Source organism: Caloenas nicobarica, chromosome 2, assembly GCF_036013445.1.
Source record: "Caloenas nicobarica isolate bCalNic1 chromosome 2, bCalNic1.hap1, whole genome shotgun sequence".
Lineage (NCBI taxonomy): Eukaryota > Metazoa > Chordata > Aves > Columbiformes > Columbidae > Caloenas > Caloenas nicobarica.
Window position 1 is genome coordinate 32,044,179 of NC_088246.1, and position 25,720 is coordinate 32,069,898.

The window sequence follows — 25,720 nt, forward strand, 5'->3', positions numbered from 1 at the left end:
CCAGGTGCCACATGAGGTTTTCTGGGTGGTAGGGTTTGCATAGCTTGCCAGAGACAGATTAGCGGGTTCTAATTTTGCTGAGAAGTTCCTTTGAGCTGAAACCCATGCTTCTCTTACCTGTCCTACCCTCCCAAGTGTGTTCCTCTCTTGTGGTCATCATCATGACTGGTAGTGCTAGTAATGGTAATAGTAGTGACAACAATGATGGCTGACATCATTGCCAAAAAGCTGAGGAGATAGTGGAGGTACAGTCCTGGGCAAAGTGTTTCTCACTGGTGGTGTGTACACCCATGTGTTCAGCTGCAGGGTTTCTTTTAGTTCTGAATTCTCTTATGCCTTTTGGGCTTGTAAATGAGCAATCACAAGCCGTAACACCATCACGAAACCAACCATATACTCAATATAATGTTACTTCTATTAATCATCTCAAGGCTTTTCTGAATTCCAATGTAAGCAGGAATCTTCTAAGGGCAACAATTTTTAGCTTTAAAAAATATTCTTCCAGTAGGTAAGATGATCCTCAGGTCACTTCAGAATGCAGCCAATTTAAAAGAAGAAACAAAAAACCCCCATGTAAACAATCCCATCCTCTAGTAGCAAGTACTTTTCTGTAAAAGCTGTGAAGAAAGGGCTGATAATGACAGCTCGACATAGGTTGGTGCTATGAGAAAATAAATGGAGATAAAGCAGGCCGAGCAATGCAGCGTTTAGCTGGCTGCTAGAACTGGAGATAAAAAGCTGCTTTCCTGTACTGGGCTTGGCTGGGTAGAGTTAATTTTCTTCAAAGTAGCTGGTGTGGTGCTGTGTTTGGATTGTGACCAGAACAGTGTTGGTAACACAGGGATGTTTCGCTGTCACTGAGTGGTGTTCACATGGAGTCAAGTGAGGAGGCTGGGGGTGCACGAGGAGCTGGGAGGGGGCACAGCTGGAACAGCTGACCCTGACTGACCCGAGGGTATCCCAGACCACACGTCGTCGTGCTCAGCAATAAAAGCTGGGGTAAGAAGGAGGAATAGGGGGACATTCGGAGTGATGGCGTTTGTCTTCCCAAGTTGCCATTATGCACAGTGGAGCTCTGCTCTCCTGGAGGTGGCTGAACACCCACCTGCCCATGGGGAGTAGTGAACAAATCCTTGTTTTGCTTTGCTGGTGTGCGCGGCTTTTGCTTTACTTATTAAACTGTCCTTATCTCAACCCACAAGTTTCTCACTCTTACCCTTCCAGTTCTCTCCCCCTTCCCTCTGGAGGGGAGTGAAGGAGCGGCTGTGTGGGGCTGAGCTGCTGGCTGGAGTTAACCCGCAACAGCCCTTTTCCTTCCAAAGGGCTTAAGTGTAAGATTGCAAGCTGTGGTCTCAAGTAACAGAGTGGGTTTAGTCTTTCTAATAATAGTAGATGATTATAAGGAAAAAACCAAACCAAAACACAAAAAAACCCCATAAACCCCACAACATGGCAATGTTTTGTATGTAAACACTGGAAATGGATTTATTTTTTAAAAAATCATTTTTACAGTTGGATCATACAATATTCTTCTGTATGCCTTAAATTAAAAGCCTCCAGCTTTTAAATATGCTGCCTAGTACAAAAGTGCTAATGTAAAACTGTAGTGTTCGTGTATATAAACCAGCACTACACGTTACTAAATATTGCTCTAAATAGTCTCTTCACCAGTTTCAATGAGTGGGGAAGAGGTGGAAGATCAGACTTCATAGTATTTAAGGGCTTCCTTCTTCCCCTTACAGTTCAGTCTTCAGGAGCTTCTGCGCTTTCTGCATATTTGAATACACTAGAAATGAAATATTCATACATGTTATTTATGTTGCATCTTCCTATTCCAGCAACTACAAATGTGGTAGAGAAAATGTCATTATTGTTAAAGCTTTTGCTCACGTGCCTATTGCTATACGGATTCTGATGCACTGTGCTCATCCAAGCACTTTCTGCACATCATCTGTTTAATTTTGAGCAGTGAGAACACAGATCTGTTAACACAAACACGCAGGCGTTCGCTGGGCAGAGGCCAGAGCTGTGCAGCGGTGAGGGAGGACGAACACACAACTCTTCCCTCCTCCCCGGAGCCTTCCTGACCTGAGCTGGCTGGGCTGGTGTGCGAGAGTTCTCACCGTTGCATACACTGAATACTGCTGAATTATGCACGTTCACACTGACGTGTGCTTTCTCTTAAAACAGATGGATTTTTAAGGCTCCAGGGCTCTGCCGTCATTCTCTTCACCTCACTGAGTTTAAGTCTAGCATCCTGTTCCATTTTAATCCTGGTTAACCATCTTTCAGCAAGTACTGATTGCGAGAAGCTGTAATGCCTGGTGTTATTCCTTGTTGCATGAAAAATGTAACTGATTTCAGAGTATTTCAGAATATGCTACTTACACAACGAAATGTCAGAGGGCTCATATGCATAGAGGCGGTTTGAGTATCTTCCAGTAATGTCTGCTCTCACAGTCAGGGAAGGATCTGGGGAAAAAAAAAAAAGGATGGGAGAAGTTGTAGAGGACAGGACTCATCTTCAAGCAGAGGGAAATAAAGCTTTCTGCACTGCTGCTTGCTTCCTAAATGTTTCTGCAAGGCAAGTCTGCTTTCACTAAAACAAAACAAAACAAAACAGATCGTTCTTCTACACAGCCACTGACATTTCAATTTTAAGTGTTCATGAAGAAGCGGATATGTTTATTCTGTTCAATGCTGATCAGCCTTGCACTCTGTGCCACTGCATAGAACCTCAATTAACTTTGCAAGCTAAGGCTGCTTTCAGGCTATTAATGTTTTAAAAAGTAAATAATAAAGGCAGAGATAATATGGCAGTTGCCTTGGTCTGTTGAAAATGATCATCACAACATAGATTTATCAAGGGATGTGTTAATGATACGCGTGTATGTAAGGTTATGTATCTGTTCTGGGAGAGGGAACACTGGGCTGCCCGCGTGGCCGCTAATAGGTGTTCAAAATGTAAATGCCTATGAGGGGGAGCGCAGGTGAGGGGAGCACGGAACTGAGTTCTGAGCATTGAAAATTGGCCCCTGAAGCCTCCAAGGTCACTGCTGTTCCTGTGATGTCTGAGACTGTGTTACAAATGGAAACCTGATGGGTTTGCGGTATTTTTAGGGATAGGAGGATGAGCAAGGCTGAGCCAGTGTCTACTCATTCCACTCATTAACGTCATTTTAATGCCACAATGGAAGAAATTACATCATTTGTGGCACCAGTGGGGGAGAAATGCTGGACCTGTCAAGCTAATGACCCATCCGGGTTTGCTTTGAAATTTCATCCAACAAAACCAACTAGAATTTTTTTGTTTCTTATGGAATACATTCCTGCTAGCAAGCCTGAGGATCTGAGATGCACGGCGCAGCAGGGGCCTCAATCTGAGATCTGCTTTGATGTGGGAGATACTCACCTATGAACAAAATCCGAGGGACGTACTGGCCGTCAGGGGAAAGATTCTTGTCTGTGGTTTCATACTTTAAAAAAAAAAAAAGATATAAGGTTCCCAGTGAGGATTGCAGGAGGGCATGTTACTTTTTTTTTTGGTCTTTTTACTTTGTGTTATGAAATAGAGCTTAAATAATACATTTTGCAGTTAAAAAATTCAGCCTGAGATGCAAAGTTTTAACAGCTGGAGTTGCAAATTGATAGCAACAATTAATGTTGTTCCTGAACTTTAAATTCCCTCATATTTTGAGGTTATGATAGCTACAGATGAAAAAGACTCATTACTAAATCTATTATGCTTCAGCACTAGCCATTTTTCTTAGCCAGTCCTGGCCGTTAAACCATCTAATTATAGCTAGAGAAGCCATAATTAAAGCAGAACTTTATTGCTTTCACTTAATGAAGTGTTACTGGGAAACTTACCACAAGGTTCAGGAGAACGAATTGTTCAGCCAGTTTCTGTATATCTTTACTTTCAGCAAAGGCCTTCTTGAGGGCTAGAGTGGAAACAAATGGGAATGGAAGTTAAAAATATGCCCCTGAAATATATTATCCTTGAAAAAGAAATTCAAACAAACTGACAGAACCAAAATGAGAATTCCCAGTTTACAATTGCAGCAACTGAAGATTTTAAGTTAATTCCACTGGAAGGTGATCAACTCATTTATACTCTGTGGTAAAGAGTAATTATAATGGTCCAAAGTGTCCCTTCTTCCTTCAGATGCTTGGTCTCAGACTTGTCTATGTAAGTTTGAATTTGAGCATTGGACCCTTCAAACCTCTTACTCTACTGTTGCAGTTTCTGGCTCCCGTTCTTAAGGCGCTGACCATAGGGTGCATAGGACCTCAGCCTGGTACATTTGAAAGGATTTTAACGCTTGTACAAAGATCCTTCTGTAGTTACCGAGCTATGGATGGTCACAAAGGTCCTGCCGTGTGGGTTGGCTCGTAGGAAGAAGGCCCCTCAGGTAAATTCAGAAACACTGGGGAAAGAGCCACCCCAGTTACCAGAAATCCCACAAAAGCTCAGTTTCAGCCTAGTCTTATTTAGTCCCTGGCCAGATTCACTCACAGTCATCAACAGTACTGAAAGCTGAATACGTCCTTGCCAGTACATCACTGGTTTTCACTACTCCTGGTCTTGCTCTTGGTTTTTGCCTGATTGTGACACGAACAAAACCCGGATTTGTTACAGGTCACGTTGCCTGTGTCTGTATCAGTTCTGTATCGTGTAAAACTGTATCACCATTTTTATTTTATTTCTGCACATGTGAAAATGCCTACGTGTGACAGCAACTTGTAGAACATGCCCTATGCTTGTGCCAGTTAGCATTTCACTGAGGCTTCCTTAGCATGCAGAATGGTGGCTGATTTGCTGATTTAATTTTATTTATTTTTTTTTTAAGCAGCATTTAGCCAGAAACCAAAAACTGGATTTTTTTTTTTTTTTTTTTAATCTTTCCCAGTGCCGAGGTGTTACCTTGGCTGTGCGGGCAGTCATCCAAGTGGTGGATAATCATCAGGGGCTTGTTGCTGGAAAAGAAGATTCCTTGTTAGGGGCGGGGTAGACGCTAGGGGGTGCTAGGGGGCGCCGGGGGGTGCGGAGGGGGGGTACCGGGGGGGTGCCGGGGGCGCGGTACCTGTGCTTGGCGCGGAAAAGGGCTTCCTCGTACGTCTGTGTCCAGATGAGCTGGTCTCCCCAGCCTGCGCGGAAAGGACAGGCGGCGCGTTATAAGCGGGGCAGGTGGCCACAGGTTCGCGTCCCTCCCCCTGCCGCTGCCGGGAAGGGCTTTGAACCGAGGTGCTGCCAGAGGGCTTTGAATCAGGAGTAAAGAGGGAGGGGGGCTAGGAAATACTAGAAAATTTATTTGTAGAATGAATTGCAAGAAAATGAATTTTTTAGAACAGCATAGAAATCAAAAGTTTAGCAGATTGCACTTTGGTTTTTTGTTTGGAGTGTATTCTTTTTTTTTTCTTTACCTCTGGAGAGTGTCTGAGGCAGTTTTGGTTTGACAGTAGTCTCCTTTGTCTCCTTCGTCTCCTTCTTGCCCGCATCCTTTGCTGCCAGAGCACAGGAGATGGCAACGAGCAGCAGGAACACAGACACGTAACTCTTCTCCATGGCTGCTCCTGGAACAGGTGGGAGAAGCTGCATGTTGTCCTGCCTGCCAGGCAGGTGCTTGCCTTGGGGCACACACAGCACATAAGGGCGGTAGAGGGGCAGGTCAAGTCGCAAGTATGCGGGAGGGTGAGTCAGGGCTGAAATGAACTGCTCCAGGCAGGGCCCTGGCCCTGGGGGAAGGTCCAGCAAGGATGAGGTTTGCTCAGCAAATCACGAAGGACCTGGCTGCTTTCTACAGCTCTCTTCGTGCCGTTCGTTAGGCTGTGGCCCTTCTAAGATGTGCACTTATGTGCTGGTTTCTCTCTCTTTACATATGTTTAATTTGCTCAGTAAAACAACTGAGTTTTGGCAATTCCAAAAGTACTTTCAAGTCCTAATAAGTTCCCAGTTGCACCTTGATCTCCCAGTGTTACCGCAATCAAGGACTTTAGCAGCCCAGGTGCTGAAAAATTAACTTGTCTCAGCTCTTTTCCATTTTGCAGCGGGAGCAACTCAAATCAGAAGTCAAAATGTTAAGCTAGGCTTTATAGTTAGCCATTGGCATAGACACAGCTTAATGCTGTTGTTGAAACTTCTGATCCTGTCTTTTCCCTTAAAAGCACCATCTAATCCTTAAAACCAGTAGAATCTGTAATAAGAAGAGTGGGCAGGAGTTGTTGTGTGGAACAGCAAGAACTGAAATGCAGTTTACTAGTTCAAGCAACACAAAACAGAGGACTTTTCCTGAGCCGGACTCTGGAGCATGGAGATGGAGATTAGACATGTCAGATGGGAAGCTCCTCAGTGTTTCAGCTGGGATGCTTTCTTGAAGGGATAAAACACTTCAGCAACATGACCCTATGTTTTCTCAATTAATATTCTCCTAGAAACTAAAACACCAGTGTAATGGGTACAATTAGCGAATCTAAGATATTCCAAAAGCAATACAGAAAATTCAAAAGACTCATGCAAAAATTGTAACTGGCTGACATTATTTAAAGTTCAGACAATGAAAATGAAACTCCAGGGAAGCAGAAGCATTTTGCTGAGTATGAACTGCAGGAGGAGACATTAGCAGAATTTGCATCAGTGGTACATTGCTCTTTCCTACTGGGGTGCCCAATAGACCTCAAACATCCAAAGAGTCACTGTTTCAAAGGCAGGAGATACGACTTTTGCAGCCAGCTGCCTTTCTGCCCTAAGAAAAGTCTCCTTGGCGAGGAAGAAAATTGCATAAAGTTAAATTAAACCCAGTGGTTGCCTCAAGAGTTGTTTTGGCTCGACCTGTATAGTGGAAGTAATGCTTCCCCAAAAAGAAAAAAAAAAAAGAAGGAGATATGGAACAACCAGGAAAGCAAAGACGAGGCAAAGTTTATGCTGTTGCTGATGCAGAATGCAGAAAACAAATACAGAGGAACATTAAACCTACTCTTTAAAAACTTTGCCTCTGGAAGGCTATGTTCACTTTTGCTAAGTTTTCCACCCCCCAAAACAACACCTCCTCTCTCAACTCTTCAACCTGCAAAGCCAACATTTCTCTACGCGTTTTTTTTCCTGGCAAGCCGTCCTGAACTGTGCCTGCTTTGCCGCAGTCTTTTCTTTCCGCGGATCGGCCGTCCCACCCCGGGTAAGCCGGGCTCAGAGCTCCCCCAGGTACCCCCTGCAGCGGCGCCTCACCTGGTGTCCTGGCCCAGACGCCTGCCAGGGTGCGAACGTGATCCGGGCTGCAGTGTGAACGCTGCGCTTCCTACTGCCTATTTATGCACCTTCACACACCCCAACTCCGCCCACCAGCTTTGAATTAGATTACTACTTCCAAAGAGCTAAACTTTCCAGTTTTTTTCCCCACCGAAACATTCAGGGTTAAATTTGTAATTAAGTAACATTACAGATTCCTCTTGGAGACTGCATCTAAAGCTCGGAGGTGTTTCTGTAGACTTTTGAGACATCTTTTGAAAGGTGATTTTAAAATGTTGGCAAAGATCCAAGTCCAGGTAAGCTTAAGTCAAGAATCCTGATTTGCCCAAAGAGTGATTTGTCTTTTTTTCATTGGCTGGAAAATCAATACGAGTCGCTGTTCTTTTAGTCCTCTGAAGAAGTTAGGTTGATGACTCAGAATTTTAGATGTTAATTAGATAATTAACTATGCACATTATACAGATATCTGTGTACACATGCACAGGTAACAGCACATAGGAAAATTGTAATAACGCCTAAAAGAAAGTTTGTAAAGATCTCCACAAAAATGTATTTGGAAGATATAACAATAAACAGTGTTCATAAGTGGAGGTCTAAATAAACCTTTTTTTTTTTTTTTCAAATTACAGGTTTTATTGGTTGTGTGAACATTCATTTTAGACTACAACATGAAAATCAACCATTTTAGGTTTCAGATACATGCATAATACAGTACAACACTTAGAAAAGTGAGACCTTTCAGGTGGCTGGAAGGCCATCCCTACTGTTGCACTGCCTGCAGATGGTCCCTCCTCAGAGCTCAGTGTGATCCTGTCCTCAGCAATATATGCTGAAACTACAGCATGTTCTCCTTGGTGCATGCCTCATATATTTCAGTGAGATTAAAATCACATGTCTGTGGGCAGTGAACACTCAACATTACTCAGTTGGGTAGATGGTATCCATCAGATATGGATTTTCCTGTTTGAAATTCACAGTGCTCTCTGATGGCTGCTAACAGGGCCCATTTGTTTTTTATGAATATACTTAAGAGAATATGGTACTTTTTTAAAAAGAGTGCATATGCATCTCTGCTCCTTCTCTAGCACTTCTCCCTGAAGATTCAGAGATGTATTTTGTTAGCTTCTATGTTACGTATCCAAATCACATGCATTCAGATTTTCTTCTATTAATAACACATATCCTAAATAAGTTTCCAAGATCCATATTTGTACATGTGAGCACTCACTTTGGACGATCAGGTTACATTCTTAGTCCACTTCAGTGTAGATGTGGGAGTCAAACATTAGGTACCCATTTCAGAAATCTTGGTCTCAGCTAATAATTGTAATTTAACACACTCTTGCTGTCTGTCTTCCCAGGTCACACCTAATAGCATTTGGTAGCTTTAAAGCCTGCAACGTAAGTTCTAGTTGCTTTCTGGTTATGTGAAGCCCTAATGAGCAGGTAGGCTCCTACTCACACACTTTTCTAAAAAAAAAAAAAGGGTTTTGTCTAAAAATGCATTCCCAAAACTAAGCCCTCACCCACTCCTTCGCTCCCACTTTAGATCGATTTCCATTTACCTACAGTTTATTGGTAATATTTTTCAAATTGGATGGCAGAAGAGATTGTTAGGATTTAAAATACGACATTCTGACCCTTTAATCTCTGCTTTCAAAAGAACCTGCCAATCCATCAGGATTTTGATATCTCTGAGGACATATATACATTTATAATACAGATCACCACCACTTGGCATAAATTGACAAGCTGAAATGCAAGCATGGAGCATCCCTTACCCAGCTTCAGATAAATGTGGGGATTTATAATGTAATCTGTTCTTATATTGTACTCTGTTTTGAGATGTGAAATACTGGGATGTCTGGAAGGCATTGCTGACGTGTTTTAAAATCAGTAAGTCGTTTGAACACCCATAGTAAATATACTCGCTCTTGTATTTTTAATGCCCTTTTTCACAACAGTAAGGAAAACTATCATGATGTTGCACCAAGGAGTTGCAAGGTTTTCAGCTTAGGTAGGGCTTCATTGCTCAGCTTGCCTTTGGTAAGAGAAAGCCTCATCCTGACAACATTTAGATTTAACTTTGAAATATTTTGTTCAGTCCTGCAGGGCGGCGGTGGATCAGCGAAGAGGGATTCTTTGATGAGAGGGATTGGGAAGCTGGGGTTCTACCAGTCTGTGGAGAAGACAGTTTACCTGGTCTCCTTAAGTGGGGAAGTCAGCTATGATCAGCAAGGCTTCATGCCCGAAAGTCTTGTACTTAACCAAATGCATTTTAATTAACCAAAATAACTAGCTGTGCTTAAAACCAGAAATTTTGCTGTGCTCCAAGATTAAAGCCAATGACTCTTCCCCTGTCTGAGCAAGTGATATTCAATTTTCAGTATTGCTCGAAACCTGTAAGACAGCAGTTTCTTATTTTTACTATACTGTAATAGATGAGGATAGTGGGAAGACCTTTGTGTTTTGGACAGCTTGGTATCAAATGGAGAGTTTTTAGTTAACCCCTTTTTGTTAATATAACTTGTTTATAAATCTTGCCTGCCTTACTCCTTGGATGATAAACTACTACAGGCAAGTAGCTGAGCCACGATACCTGCAATTCAGTGAGTCTCCTGGAGCTGCCACCTTGCTGTGATCTCTCTGTGTGCCTCCTTGTATTCATTGTTCTTATTTCAAATTTATGTTTGGTTATCTGTAGCCCAGACCCTCCCACTTTTCCTGATGTTTTACCTGAAAGATCAGAAGACTTTGGCTTCTAGTGAGTATCAGTGAGATGATGCCAGCTCTGACTCCCACAACTGGTCCCTAAGTAGTCAAGGAGGTGATCCTCTTTATTCACTTTATTCTTACAAATTTACTGGAAAGCTTGCAAAAATGAAGAATTCCATCCCGGTCAGGTTTTTTTGTTTGGTTGTTTTTTTGCTTTTAATCTTTTTATTAATGCGCAGTAAAAACATCTGCTCAGAGAAATTCCAGCTGAACCCACTGACACAATTGCTTTCTTAGCACCACTGCTGCTTGTGCACTAATCTCACAGTATTTAATATTGCTTTTGCTTTTGGGCCAATATCCTGATCAGCATTTTTTTTTTTTAGGTGGGAGTAGGTTTTTTACTTTCCTCCCAGCCCTCCGTTCCCTGTGTGCGGTACTCTAAATTTTGTCTCACGTCACAACTGAGCTTCTCTACTAAAATTCAAGAGATTGGCTGGGCTTGTCTGATCTGTTGAAGTGGAAGATAAGGAACTATCTAACAGTAGCCTTCAACTACTTGAACAGATGCTACAGATGAAGGATCTGAACTATTTCATCAGTTTGAGGGCCATGAACTGTGTCTTGGGACATCAGGAAGATCATCTTGATGGGCAGGATAGTGCAGCAGTGGCACAAGTTACCCAGAAAGGTGGTGAGACAAGTCTGCTGCCAGGTTTCTAAGAGCTGGTTCAATAAAGTTTAAAGTTGGAATCTTAGTATCATTATTCGGTGATCATGCAGGGGGACAGTGTTGTTCATCCTGTGTCTGACATTCAGCTATTTAAACTTCATAACATGAGCTTTGAAGTAACACAGAAGTCTGTTCCATCTGGTTCATGCTATGAGGTAGTTCCTGATGCAGACCACTGAATGTGCTTCTGAAGGCTTCTCGCTGCAACCCTTGTCTCTAAATATTGATGTAATTCCTTTTCTTACGCAGTATCTTAATGATGTACTATAGACCACTGGTTTGTCTTTCCATTGAACAAAGTCATTCTGTTTCAGAACGCCTCAAGCATCATATTTTACTTAGTTTTTTACTTTTATGTTGCCTCTATTCTGTGCCTCTATTCTCTATGCTATGCTGATATTCTGTTTCTTAAAATAATCTTTGATTTGCCAATATAACAAAAGCAGTAGGGACACACACCTTTAAAAAGTCTTAACCAAGGTCACCTTTAAAAATCCCTGTAGAGCTACAAATCCTGACGTAGTCCCAGGACAGAATTCTTCTCTTTTTGCATTCCCTGATTGTGTGAGTATAAAGTTCTGCTGGATTTTCAGTAAAGCCTGCAAAAATAGCCCATCTCACAGGGATGAGAATCTTTCCTTCTATTTCTTTGAAGAATAACATTTTACTGCTAATAATCTCTTAGCATGCATCACCAGTACACTATCCTGAGTTTCCACTCAGGTGTTTCACTTCCAAATTAAAATATTCTGTTATTTTGTGATTCTATGTACAGCATATGCGAAAGAAAAGTTAAATAGTACAAAGGTGAATTTACAATGGAGTGCAGACATATCCCTCTTTCAACTACAGCTGACCTGTTGCCACACAAAAGCTAAATTAATGGAAAGATGCCATACTGTGGTCACAGGTTAGGATATTATTGCTGGAAGAGTAATGAATGGTTATTAATTTTTACCCATGAGGTGCTCGTGTTTTGCCACCATGTGGGTCATACACTGTGCAAATACAGTTGTAATATCCCTATCAGAATAGTTAGCTGGCTATTTAAGCTGGTTAGCATGACTTAAGGCAACGTGTACCTAAAGTCTTGTTTAAACGTTATGGCCTGGAAGTGGAAAGCACACTCCCACAGGCGGTGACACTAAACAAGCAGGATCAGTCACAGGGAGCTGATAGGAGGATGGGTGTTCCCTCTCTCCTGCTGGCCCAGTTCCAGCTGGTGGCATGATGATAACGTGGCTCTATGATCGCATTCAAATGCACAATGCTCCTTAAAAAAACCTGCATATTTTGTAGCTGGTGTAAGCAATGCTACCCCAAATCTTGTGAAATACTTATTCTATAGTGGTCTAAGGGTTGACATAGAATACAGCTGTGCTTGACATAGAGACTGAGAATTTGGGATGGGGCAAGCAGCTCTCATTTCCCCTCCCTCCTCATGAGGTCATTCTGGCAGCTGAGAATGGCTGAAATAGAAGTGAGCTCAGGCAATGTGTTCTTGCATCCAGCTGTTCCCGGTATCCAGCCCTACCACTTGGAGATCCCCTGGGAGGGACGGAATTCCCACATAGTCAAGTCACAGGTGGTCTAATCTCTACATACCAATAAAATTGGGTGGCAATGATGGAGATAAGGCCATGATGTGAAAATAGAGCACTTAAAGCTTTGTGAGGAGTCATATATATGTAAAATTGCACATACCAAAGTTGCTATGGCAATGGTCTGTTAGGATCCACTTAATGCTTTTAACATCTGCAAAAAAAAAATGAAATAAGGTGTCATTACTTGCATTCTGTTGAAAGACACTGTCACTACCCTACTTTGACACTCTGAGAGTTGAATGCGTTGAGTCATTACAAACACCAGTAAGCTGGGGCTTCAGCTCCTGTTCTCCTATTTCATATTGTGCAGCTGCCTGAGCTGCAGAGCAAACAGGCAGCTGGTGGAGAGCTGCCTGCAACCAGCAGCCTGCTGCATTCTGCAGGTGTTGCTGGGCAGAAATAACCTGGGGGCAACTGGTAGCACCCACCTGCTTTCTGGCATGGATGGAAGGGGGATATAAATCAGCAACACAGTAGGAGTGGGGGAAATGTCCATCTATGCTTGGTTAGGGTGAAGCTCTAGTGTCTGTTACTTTGGTGTGTTGGCTGGTGGTGCTGAGATCCAAGTTGCTAAGTCAACGCTCAGTACTGTTCCCTCCACTGACTGTAAGTTTTAAATGCCAAATATCTTACTGAAAAGCAAAAAAAAACCACCCCAAACCAAAAAACCAACCAAACAAAAAAACCACACAAAAAACCTCAAAGAAACAAACAAACGAAACTCCAGGAAGACTGAAGGTAATAAATAACAGAGTCGGGTAAATGATGTCAGTTACCTGAAGAGAAGTAAATAATCTAGGCTGTACTTTTCAGTAATGCTCAACTATGTGGGTGCCTTGTTCCAACAGACCATAGGCTGGGGGGACTGTAATAGGCTTTTTTGTTTGTTCTCATCCTGCTGCAGTGTCTGTGTGCATTATTTCTTTTATCTGTGAGCCAAAAATAATGAGTATTACTATTCATCAAAGGTTTGTATGACAGGAGGTACTTTCACTGGTCTCGTATGATGATCAAATAATAACCCGCAAACAGCTGATAGGCTCCACCATCTGTTCTAGCTCCCTGTACTTTCTATTTTAAAATCCTGAAAGGAATAGGCAGAGATGTCTTCTAAAAGTCAAAAATTACCTGCAGCTTTAAATGAGTTTGACATGAACACTTGAATGTTGCAGATATCACAGAATCATAGAATCATTTTGGTTGAAAGATCATCAAGTCCGACCGTTAACCTGTCAAGTTCTCAATGCTTGTGTACACGTAAAGCTGTGCTCTATGGTTGGGAGTCATGACCTTCGGCATGGCCTCCTGTAAAATCTTTTTCTTTTCCTGTCTTTTACCAGAAAATGACAGTCCAACAGACAGTGGGTCCAACTAATGATACCTTCACTGTTGTTTTATTAGAGGTGCTCATTATACTCAGATTTCTTCTTTCTGCTGACCAATAAGATTGTAGCACCTGTACTTCCTTGCAAACTTCCTGGTTGGTGTGTGCAATATCAGCATCTAGTTTGCTTGACTTCATCTCTCATGTACGTGTTCTGTAGAACGAGTCTCACTTTCTCCTCTTACTATCCTGGCTCAGCCCAAAAAAATAAATAACATTCTTGTAACTGGTTAATTAAAGTAGAGTCATCATAAAAGCCTAAGAACTGGTGTAAGCAATAGTAAGCTGCATCTTGAACTAGGAGACCGTCCTTTTGGTGATTGACACTGCTATGTCAATGAACTTTAAGCATGAGTACACCATAAGAATAGGAATTTTCTGACTGTCTCTCTGAGGCAGTCAGATCGGTTTTGAAATAAAACCATGCCATTTCTTCTGTTAAATACAGGAAATGTAGGAACATAAAACTCCTAATGCAAATAGCTCTACCTTTTAACTATTTCAGTTGTAGGCTGTAAGAATTTCTGGAAGCTGCCATATTGTTTGAATCTATCTGTATGAGCTTGAACTGCCAGAACCTGTGCTGTGAAAATGTGTTGTGCTACATATGTTGTGACGTGCTCCAGTGAAGTGACGTGACCATTTGCTGCATGTGCTGCATTTGGCTAGCAGAGCTCAGGTCTGAATTACTCACAGTCTTTTTAGTTCATTACAATTTGGGAAATGAGGAAAAAAAGAGTGTAATTTAACACATTTTTCAAGGTAACTGACATGGGCCTTGGGAGAGTAAAAATACTTAAAGATGTTCATGTTAAAATATTAAAGAAGTTCATGATAAATTATTAAAGATGTTCATTTTAGGGAAGAAGTGTTAAATTCACCTAAGTGTGGTGAAAATGAAACCAGTGCTTTGTGTTTACAGACAATTTAAATTGAAGAGAAAAGGTATTCCAGATGTTTTATTTTTTGCTGCACAATTACAAGGTTTTCTTCCTGTCACTAGTGTCGCTCGCATAAAGCAGAATGACGCCTTTTGCTCTGCAGCACCATCAAGGTGAATCTATCAGCAAGGGCCCCTCCAGGAAAGTCACACAGTTTTGCCTTCCTGAGAGCACGCCGTGTTGCCATGTTTTTTTCCTGTTGCCTGTTTGGTGAGCAAACAAACCTGTGAGTTCATTCAGTGATCAAGTCCATACTAAGCAGAGAGGCTTAAGCTTCCAACTTCTCTATGCAACTCTCTTTATCTTAACACAGTTTCTAAAAATTGTTAGGTTAAAACCAAGCTCTGTTCTTGACCAGTTGTCAAAAGATCATTTTTGCAAAGCGATGCTACTGTGATGGTCTGTTAGGGAACCTGAGCCTGAAAATGCCTCAGTTTTTACAGGTCAGCTCTTGCCAAGCACATCTCAAACTGAACACCCCTTTTTTTTTCTGACTACATCAGCTGGTATAATAAATCAATTCACCTCTCCTTGCAAACTGGTGTTTATAGAAATATTGCTTGATAAGGTGCTTTGGTTGGCAGTGGAAGATACATACGTGGCAGGAGATGAATTCTGTAAAACCTTCTCGCCAGTTGCAGGAAAACGCTGCTCTCCAATTTTCTTTGTTTGACTGAATTCTGCCCGGTGAGCGTGTCTCACCCAGGACAACTCGCAGAGCCGGCGAGCAGGAATCTCTAATAGCAGCAGCCCTGGGTGTTGGCTCTCTGCTCTGTGGCACCATGGTAATTTGGGAGTGGTTTTGTTTAATTAATAACCAAAATACTCTACTTGCTACCTTTACTTTTATTAGGAAAGAGGGGAGAGAGAGAGCCTGTGCCTGTGGCTTATTGCAGTAAAGAGGTTTAAATGTTATGGCAGGTAAACAGCAAAGACTTTTGTCTGTCTGTGAAGGAGGATATCCTTTTCCTTCCTCTTTGTGTGTTTTATGCAGGATGATATTGAATTCTGAACGTACTGGAGAGGGCATCCTAACGCAGGAATGTAGTTCTCTGTCAGCAAATCAGATGGCTAAAAGTTAATGCTGGATTTATTGTGCTGGTTAAAGAATAGCTTGCAGCTAAGTTGTACAAAGAATGTGGCTGCAGTTTTACTAAGAGGAAGTCAATTGGATATAAAACTAAATGCAAATAAAAGCTCCACCCTACAATTTTATTTTTTTGTTATACTGTTCTCCATTTTTAAGATTGCCTTATTCTCCCATTCATGCTAAGTCAATATTAAAAATATAAATGAAAGACCCAGCAACATTTCTTTCCCCATTATCTGCAGGTGCCAGTGTTGATATTTTGGACAATAAATGCATATTTGGAGGATGTAATCATAGCAGTAGTTCTTTATTTTAGTGAAAATACCCCCCAAAATGTGGCCTATTTATAGCTTCTGACCCTGTACAAATTCCAAGTAACAGTGCAGTCAGATTCAGGGCACTTTCATTCATTCATTTTTCCTTTCATTCAAACTTTTGCAGAGGGGTCAAAACCATGACTTGCTTAGGCAACATTTTTGAAAGGAGTTGAGATCCAGAGAGTTATTTGCTGACAATCAAGCACCTTTAAAAAAACCCACTCGCAAAAAAAATTCCAGTGAAGCTTTCCACTACTTACTTCACATGGTAGAGCTCCAGTTTGAAGAAGGGCAGCTTTACAGTGGTATCACTAAAATGTTTTGGGAAATGCTATTGTTTTTGTGCCTAATATTTGAGTGCCTGATCAAATAAGAGGATTTATGTTGTGTCAAGTTCTCATTTTGGAAAAAAATAATGATTTATATAATGATTTATTTGGGAATGAAAAGTAAGACTTTTTCAAAATTTCTCATTTAAAAAATGTTTAGAAAAAGTAATTATTTTGGCTTCAGTTCCAAAAATGAAATCGTGTTGCAGAGAATTGCCTGTGCTGCTCCTAATTCATAGAGATCCAGTAAGAGTTGGCAGTGTGAAGAATTCTTTAAGTGAAAGCATGATTCAGTTACAAAGTCAGTGTTTTAGAAAGGATCTAACCAGGTGGACAGTCTGGTGGAATATTGATTAGATGAAATAGGTTAAACCATAGGAAGATAAGGGGAAAAGTGTGGCATGACAGATGTAATCAGTAGTTCTTCCCAGGAGTCTTCCACTCTTAGCAGAAAACAGGATAGTAGAATTTTGCCTTGCGGAGTAAACCAGAGAATTTAAGTGCTTCTTCAAGTGCAGTGTGGCTTTTGAAAACATTAGAACAAAATACTCAAATTTTTGAAATTGTGATTCATAGAACCTGCAACTCTGGGACAAAACATCACTGAAATTTGAGTGATTTTGGACTCAACACTTGGGTCCACAACCCAGTTTTGTATCTGGTTCCTGTTGTTACTGAATTTACTCAGGACCCTCTACTCAGTTGTCCTCATGTTCTTGCTAATTAGAAATGGTTTTGTTTAAAATGTGCTAGGTGTTTAGCAATGCACAATGGCTACAGCTTTTGCCTTTCTGGAGGAGTTGGTTTTGAATATGAACCTGGGTCATTCTAGAATTCTTGATGGGCATCTCAATATGATACCTGCAACTTGGGTCCATTTTTTCTTTAAAAGACCTCTACCATTAATGCTTCCAAATAGGAAAGCAAGTAACTGACAATTTTAAGCATATCACAGAATCCCAGAATGGTTGGGGTTGGAAGTGACCTCTGGATATCATCTAGTCCAACCTCCTATGCTTCAGTCTGTTGTCCCTCATCCTATCATTGGGCAACACTGAAACGAGTCTGGTCCCATCTAAAAAAAAATGATCAATTCAGTTATGAAACTTGTACTATTATAATAACAAAAAGAGAAGTAGTATAAATGGAGATGTGAGAGCATAGAGGGGTTGTGAGGTTGATGGTGTCACCTTTGCCAGAGGTACTGGAGCAGAGCGATGTTGTAAATGCACACAGCAGTGAGTGAATCACCAGCTCACAGCATAGCTACATGAATGTTCGGAAAATCTTTTGCTCTTGAGTGGAAAATTTTAGCTTATATAATATGATACTATGAAATATTTTAATCTCCTAAGGAATAAAATTAGCCTATGCAGCACTGTGGTTATTTGGGAGACAGCAGTGATCATACTGTCATTTTGACAGATGGAGTGCCTCAGGTTCATAATTACAGGTGATCAGTTAAATGCTTAGCCAGGTGCCTTCATTTCTACACCATCCCTTTCTCTCAGTCACTGGAGAGAAAACCCTTTCTTCTTGGGTGACCTTTGCTATATTGCCGAACACACCTTCCTTCACCAGCGCTATACGAAGAGATTAACTTCTGCTGGACATGGTTTTAAGGTTAAGCTAACTGAGGTCTGCCCATGTGTCACGCATAAATGCTTGGTTGTGTCTTGGTTCCTGTCCAGTTTCTGGGGGTAGGCTTTGAACTGAGGCACCGACTTTGGGCGAGATCTCAGCCTACTCCCTGAATGACCTGAGGGCATGATGATGCACATATATGTGATTATAACTCTTGATTTTAAAATAATATGGCAAGGCGATTTTTTGTTACTTGTCTCAATTTTTTTAATTCATTCCTTCATTTTTAATCTTTCCCAACTATGACAATGTCAAGTTTTAATAATCTTTGAAACAGTCTCTCTGTTGCACAGGATGTGAAAGTATAAATCACGCATGCAATGGAGCGCGCGTGTGTCCAGGCATCCTGAACTGGACATGCTGGCAGAAGTGCCCTGGAACAACTTTCCTCTTAATTCCTGCTTTTAGCTCACTTGCAAAGCTAATTGGATATAGTTCCTCTGTATAAGCTGTAGCCTGACTTGTATTTCTCCTTGGTTTAGTGACTGATCTCCTTCCAATCTATATATGTTTAATCAGGAGGTGACCTAGGTCAGATAATATCTCTGCTGCAAATGTTGTTCTACTTGCAGCATGTTTCGATAAGTGATAGCAAATCTGTTGAGAATTCCTGCCATGCAAATCCCTTTCAAAACACTTTTACTGAAGGAGAGAATACGTGTCAGACTGGGAATGGCTGCCTCCCTATTCCTTACTGCCTTGACGTTTTCAAGAACAGTTTCAGGATACAATATACCCGTGCTATATTTATCCATGAAGGTTTCCTCTTCTCAAGCTGCTACTAATTTAAGTTTCAAAGAACTTCCTTTGGTATTAAGCAATCATTTATAGGTTGGTTAGGTTTAAATAATTTGTCCTAAATCACATACTTTTCCTAAATCTTATTTACTTTAACTCCTGTTATCTTTCCTGTTTCTAATAAATGCAAATCTCAATATAGCATTAAAATATGCTCTACAAATTTCAAATTGCTGTGTCTGTCTGTTAAATCTACATTTTTTAAAGATCTGTCTATGTATGACTACACACATGCAGGCTCCAGAAAGGACAAGGGATCTTGCTGAAGCAGTGACACAGTAGATCGCCTTTTCAGTTAATATTTAGGAACAGGAAACAAGCTTCCTTCATGGTCATTTCAAACTTTTGATATCCATTAAGACTATTGTTTGCTGTTGCGAAATTGAAAAGCCTTGTGGACTTTTCTGCTTGGTTTGCGAAGAGCGATGCCAAGACTACACATCTGAGGGTCTTTACATCAGGGTCAACAACCAACACATAGCACGAACACCACTTGCCACCAGTGATACTACCTTGGAGAAGAAATGCCAAGCAGAGCCAATTCCTGTTCCCCTGTGGGTGAATCCATTCCAAACCAGGAAGTGATGCCTGGGAAGGGGGACTGTCAAGGTCAATGAATCTGCCCATTGACAAAGGACATGCTGTCTTCAGCAGATGGTCGTGCCTCTTGTTACGGTGCCTGGTATGATGTCCATGGCATGGTTGGTGCTAAGTGACATCACTGTGTCTCTGGTGAGGGAGAGGGCAGGGGCTCAGCTCTGCCAGCCCAGGCTGAGAAGTGCCTCGGTGCTGGCTCTGATTGTATTCCTGGTGCTTAGGAGCCCAGAAATGAGAGTGAAAACAACTGCACTAAGCTGCTGCACAGGGGGAAACATAGGGAGGTTTTCCACACGGCAGCCTGTTCAACAAAGCCCTTAAATATACCCACACGAGGGAATAGCTGTCATTCAGACTCTGGCTATTTGTTTCCTTCTTGCCTGGTTATTGCACATTAATATGCTGCCTTTTTTTTCCCTCTGTAATATTCTGGGCTTGAGGGAACATAGGAAACAGCATATTCTATGAAAGAAAATGGTAGGGAATGGTTTTTGAATGCTTGATCATTCTTGCCGTGTTGTTTGCCTACTCTTTTTGCTTTGTAAATGCTCAGTAAGACCTTTGGTCCCTAAGCCGGTCACGTTGAGTTCATTCCTCGCAGTGAGGCCTCGCTGCGCATTCAGTGAAGTTATTGTATCTGTGGAAAGGAGTTAAAGGACATAGGCTGCTTTGTGCAAACCAACCTGGGGGGAGGAATGTGTTCTGGAAATCAAGCTTCTGCGTCTTTGCCTGAGCCGTGCCTCTGCAGAGGGAGCGGCATCGCTGTGCGCTGGCTGTGCGGCTGAGCTCGCGGCTCTGCCTTGCTGTGTTTGCCCGGCTGGGCGGATGCTGGGAGACAAGCGGAAAGCAGATAGCGGCTCTGGCTGGTTTGCTTGTCATGCGTAGGATCCTTGACGAAACACGGGACTCGTCATGTAGCGAGAAGGGAAGAAACCTGCCCTGCGCATTCCGTGTCAAAAAGGGAGAGTGTGATGGTCCCCGGCAGCTCTTTCTGGCTGTTTCCTCGTTGGATGCAGCTCTGTGCTGGAGGTGAAAGCGAAGAATCAGGGTGGTGATACAGGCACTTACGATGTGAACTTCCTGTAGCACCAGAAAGAATGCTGCTGTCTCCCACAGAGCCTTCCACAAACCCTGTAGAAACAACTGCAACTACTCTTGACATGAGTAACCTTGAGCGACTGCTTAGCGGAGTCCACAGTGAACAGCTGCATTGTGAAGGGATTGGCTCACTTGTGTTCTCACTGGTGTTTCAGAAAAAGGGATCTTTAAATAAATGAAGGTAAATAGAATCAGTAACATAATAAACCAGGCAATGACAAAGAAGTGTTGAACAACAATCAAAACTCTCTGCAAGGACCAAAGGTTTGCTCTCACGGATATGTGCCCATTTCTGGGTTACTTTATTTTTCAGGTGACTTTATAATACAGAAAAAGACAAAGTGCTGTTTTAGTGAAAAAACCCTGTATCATACCTATAATTTAAACTAGAAATTAATGTGTTGTAGTATTTTTTTATTGTGAAAATTCCTTTGGTTTACGAATAATACTTAGATTATCTGTCCTGGTGATAAAATAATATTCTACTCACTTTTGAAAAAAAATCAGCTGGAGAAGTATTTCCTTATTTGCACTTCTTGGTGTAGAAACTGGCACTCTTACCTTCTTTGATTCATTTACCAGCTCAACTAATCTAAGTGGCACTTCTTTGGTCATGACTGTAACTCCCTTCTCTTGGGAAGGCCCAAGACGTAGGCACAGCCTGTCTACATCAGAAAGCTCATGATCTGGTGATACGAGAGTACAAATGCGTAATTGCTGTTAACGGGCAGAACAGATTCTCAAGCTCGTTCCCTGCAAATATGTGCTGGAAGTTGGTTGCTTAAAATAACTTAGACCAGCATCTTTGATGGAAAAAAAAAAAAAAAATCACTTTGCAGGTATAGAGTGACAGGTATGACCCTCCATCCCCCTGGCAGCCACTGACAGCTGACTCCTCCTTCTCTCCTAGAGAATGACAGCCTCAGGGTTTTAGTCCCTGTCTTGATTCTGGCTCACATTTAGGAAAATATATTTTGAGGTATACAGGGGAATTTCTTAGTGAATAGCTTGTTCACTCTTCCTCTGCTGTGTTCCAGATTCAGTCTTACCTTTGACATTGCTTTATTTCACATTTTTCCTCTTAAATCAAAGCAGAATGCAAATTTTGTGCCGTGAGACAAGGTAACAGTGATCGGGAGGACTGAGATACATGTGGCCTTTTTAAAAACAGGTTAACAAATATATCATTCTTATGTTCCTTGGCATCCAATGTTTTGCAGTAAACTAATGGTTTAGTAGCATGCGTTACTTTATCATGCCACCTATAGACTCTCTTGCTGTCTTACCCAACTAAACTACTCATATAAGTTATACTCATATAAATTACCACTCATTTACATCAGTTTGTGCCTAAAATTAGAAAAGAAATATGTACTTGGGTTCAGAATCTACTGTTGCCTAGCATTGTGACTTTGGCTGTGTAAGCTGTCCTTTCTATTAAACAAGCTAGGCTCTAAATGCTGTTCTATTCTAGTTGCATGAATACTAGCTCATATAGGAAATGAGTCTGAAAATTTTCTGTAATCATTGCACACTAATCACTTTAGTAACTGCAAGAATATTTGAGATATATTTTGTACTCCTAAGAGGTGCATAAAGTAGTGATTAAAGCTGACATATACCAGGAGGATACATCCTGTCCGTATCAAGCTTTTTATAAGACGAGATTATAACCACCCCCACAATTGAACTGCAGAAACACACTTAGAATGTGTTTGATGTTTCATGCACAGGAAGTTTATATCCTTCCTATAGGCAATAAAACTAATAATTAAAAATGCAACCACCTGTTACAGGAGAGACAGTGTGTTACAAGTATGTGCTTAAATTGTATTATACCACTAGAGATGTAGGTAAGTCACACAGAGTGATAGGTCCACATGTGCTTGTGTACACTCACCTTCAGGTAAAAACAGGCAATTCAGTGCATCTCTTCTAATTCAGGCACTTTATTCTAACAGTTATTCTGATTTGAGAGTAATACTGCTAACATAAGAGGAAAAAGCTTGTAAGAAAACTTCAAGATTTGATTGGTACCTGGCTACACACTGAAGGCCAAGGCTCTGCTCTGATGTGATCACTGTTCTCTAAACAGAAGTTAGCTCCATATGTGGTAGATGCAGTGACATCCCTTGGCTCCTCCTATAGCCCGCCTCAAGCTGTAGTGGATACCCTACCTCTAAACATAAGCGTTTCACCTTAATTTGGATAAGGCCAACTATTGTTTAGCTACTTGATAAACTTCTGATAAGATCGTAACAACCAAGGGATTATGATTATTGTTTAACCATGTGTCAAAATAAGCCGAGAAGTACAATAATAGTACAGTAGCTACCATAGTTTCCCTCCATCTAAGCAGAGCCAGTATTGTCTACAGGAAAACTGCATTTTACTTGCATAGTAAGGTAATCATTCACAGACAGAACCACGTGACGGGGTGTAATAGCCAGAAAGGAGAAATGTGTTCTCATCAGCTTAAATGCTACTGTTGTGGCCAAATTCTGCCTCCCATTACAATCCTGGACAGGCCAAAGTCTCTTCTGAAGTGCAGGGCTGTGATCTGCTATTTGCCTTGTTTCTTCCTCACAAGATCCTGAGCTCCACAATGCCATGGTCACTGTAGCCAAGACTGTCTCCGACCTTCACATCCTTGACCAGGTCCTCCTTATTTGTAAGAACGATGTCCAGCAGAGTGTCTCCTCTCATCAGCTCCTTGATCCCCTGTGTCAGGAAGCTATCCTCCACGCCCTCCAGAAACGTCCTGCATTGCTTGTGCCCTGGTGTATTGTCCCTTCAGTAAAGATCAGCGTGGTTCAAGTCCTCCTCCCATGAAGGCCAGAGAAGAGTTAACAACAATCTTAAAAAGCAGTAAACTTTACTTCCTCCTCTCCCCCACCATCAGCACACAAAGCAATCTACACTTCTATAAGTAAAATACTCTTAAAAGTATATTTTTTATTCTAGGTTTCATCCGTGAGTTTTGCCAATATATTCAGAATCTATGCATACAAACACAGAAGTTCTTTATTTTTCCCTGTACTGTTTTAAATCATCGTGATTATTTTCATGGAAGATTTTACTTGTTTTTCAACTTTGCTGTTTCAAAGTATGGTTATCAGCCTGACATCTTTTTGGCAAATTGCCCCTATAGTTACTATGTAGTTTGAACTTTTCGTGATATATCAGCATTCCACCACAAACCTATTGAGTCTACATGACTGAAACATACACATAGAGTAATGCCAAAGTATTTACTGGCACTGGCAATATTTGGCTGTTGTCAGCCTTGGAACAACAGTTTCTTTTTTAAATTAATTTGAACTTTACCTGTAGACATGGTAGCTACTGTAAGACCTTTAGCACTGTGGAATTATCTGTTTACCACAAGTATTTCTGCAATTTACTCTTTCTCAAAGACATTGTTATTTCTGGGTTTGTTTATGGCTCAGTAGAGCATGTTATGAAACTATATAGCACAGGAAGAATTGTCGTTAGCTTTCTTGGTGAGTCATTCTTTCTCTAACCAAAGGACACGTATCCCTTAATTTGTTTCAGAGCAAGAAGGAAAGGCTTTATATTTTAAGGCTTATGCATTGGTTATAAAATTACAGATGCTCTCTTTCATTTATCTTAGTGCATACCTTTTTGCCCTTAACTTCAAGAAGTCAAACAACCGAAAGAATACATTTCACCGTCAGAAAGTGGCAGCATTAGTTTGTTCGTGCTTATTTTCATTCACATCAGCTGCATAAATGCCCTTTTAGTTCCTTGCTTTTAGTTCCTACATGCTTTTTGTGTGATCTTAACCTGCCTATGTTTTAGCTCCTTCTCTATAAAAATATGGTAAACTAAACATCCTTAGCTCCTGTGACTCTCTTCAGAAAAAATAACTAAAGAATCTGTCTGTCTCTTTAATGCTACTCCCATATCACAGGCAACCTTCAGGCAGCATACCTGCCTGTTGCTTAATGCTTAAGCTGTCGGGTCCTTTGTGCTCCAGAGATGCCCTAAAGCTATGCCTGGAGTTGTGCAAGTTCAGCTCACCATCTGTGCAGTCAACGTGTTTGGTCAGGAAAGGCAGCCTTGAGGTATCCCCAGTAGTCATACTCAATGGCGTTAATATACTGAACACCATATACACACTTCAGATATGTTCACATTTGCACTGTTACCTCCTAGAAATATCATATGAAAAAATACTTATTCATTTAGTAAATCCCAGTGAGACATCAATAAAGTTGTTTCTTGGCTTTTCTAAAAAACAAACAAGCAAATCCCAAAGTTTTCTTTTTCCTTAAAGTAGTTGTTCCACATCTCATATCTTTAGTCCAAGAATGCAGAACAACCTGTAATATGTTTTCACTGGAGTGTGGCTCCCTCTGTATTAATGTGTTTGGTTAGCAAATAAGAAAGGGTGTTTTTCCAAGGAAGGAAAGATAGAGTTTCCAGGCTCAGGGTAACTGCTGCTCTGAACCTCTGAATTCCCTTTTGGGAACTCATTATGGGATTTAGGAATTTTTGTCTTTTTTGTCAAGGTTGAGAGTATACAAATTAGTGAGAACTAAAGCCACTGAGGCAATGAGGGAATATTTCTTTCAATTAGGATGAGAGTGCTCCTCAGTGGGAATATATATGCATGTGAAAATATTTGCTAACAGTAGCATATATTGAATGTGGAGTGTTCCTCCAAGCGAAGCAGTGCAGGTCTGGGAGATGGTGAGCTCTTGTTCTGCTCTTACGATGATCTGATACAATTGCTCCAGAGCTGTGTAAAATCACAGCTCCCCCCTGCTTGTAGACTTGAAGCAAAAGATACCTTAGCAGTTTGTGGCTCTTTTTCTCCCGATCCTGTACAATACACCTCACCTTAGGGTGTAGCTTCTTCTCCAGGCAGTCACTGTCCTATTCCCTGTATGTGAATGTAAGCAATGAAGCTGGTGGTTTGTATATATATCTGTGAACTCAGGTCTCCTCAGCTGGCTGAGTGCTAAATAGCAGGGTGGGTTCGTGTGTGCCAACCTTTTACAAACAATTCCTTGGGAACGTGCAGTCAGGGTGTGCAAAGCAGTAATGGGTGATCCCCAATGTGCACAGAAATGTAGCAGAAGACACAGTTGATATTTTTGAAGTATTTTAGGCTCTTTCCTGAAGCAATATCCAAGACTAAGCACCAAAAAAAAGACCCCTAGGGAGTGTTGTCTCATGAGTGTTATAACCTTGAAAA

General features: G+C 41.3%; 1 protein-coding gene across 1 annotated transcript; it reads right to left on the reverse strand.

Moving 5' to 3' along the window:
• Positions 1-1,736: 1,736 nt before the first annotated feature.
• AGR2 (anterior gradient 2, protein disulphide isomerase family member) lies at positions 1,737-5,569 on the reverse strand. The gene is made up of 7 exons (XM_065629439.1): positions 5,428-5,569; positions 5,088-5,151; positions 4,928-4,980; positions 3,871-3,944; positions 3,413-3,476; positions 2,389-2,472; positions 1,737-1,786 (listed from the first exon to the last, which is right to left on the reverse strand). The coding sequence occupies exons 1-7, from the start codon at positions 5,567-5,569 to the stop codon at positions 1,737-1,739; spliced, it is 531 nt and encodes a 176-aa protein (XP_065485511.1).
• Positions 5,570-25,720: the final 20,151 nt, after the last annotated feature.

Coding starts and splice junctions, on each gene's coding strand:
- AGR2 (XM_065629439.1), bottom strand. CDS start 5,569: ATGGAGAAGAGTTACGTGTCTGTGTTCCTGCTGCTCGTTGCCATCTCC. Junction 4,981..5,087: donor CTTTTCCGCGCCAAGCACAG/GTACCGCGCCCC, acceptor CTTCTTTTCCAG/CAACAAGCCCCTGATGATTA. Junction 1,787..2,388: donor GCCCTCTGACATTTCGTTGT/GTAAGTAGCATA, acceptor TTTCATTTCTAG/TGTATTCAAATATGCAGAAA.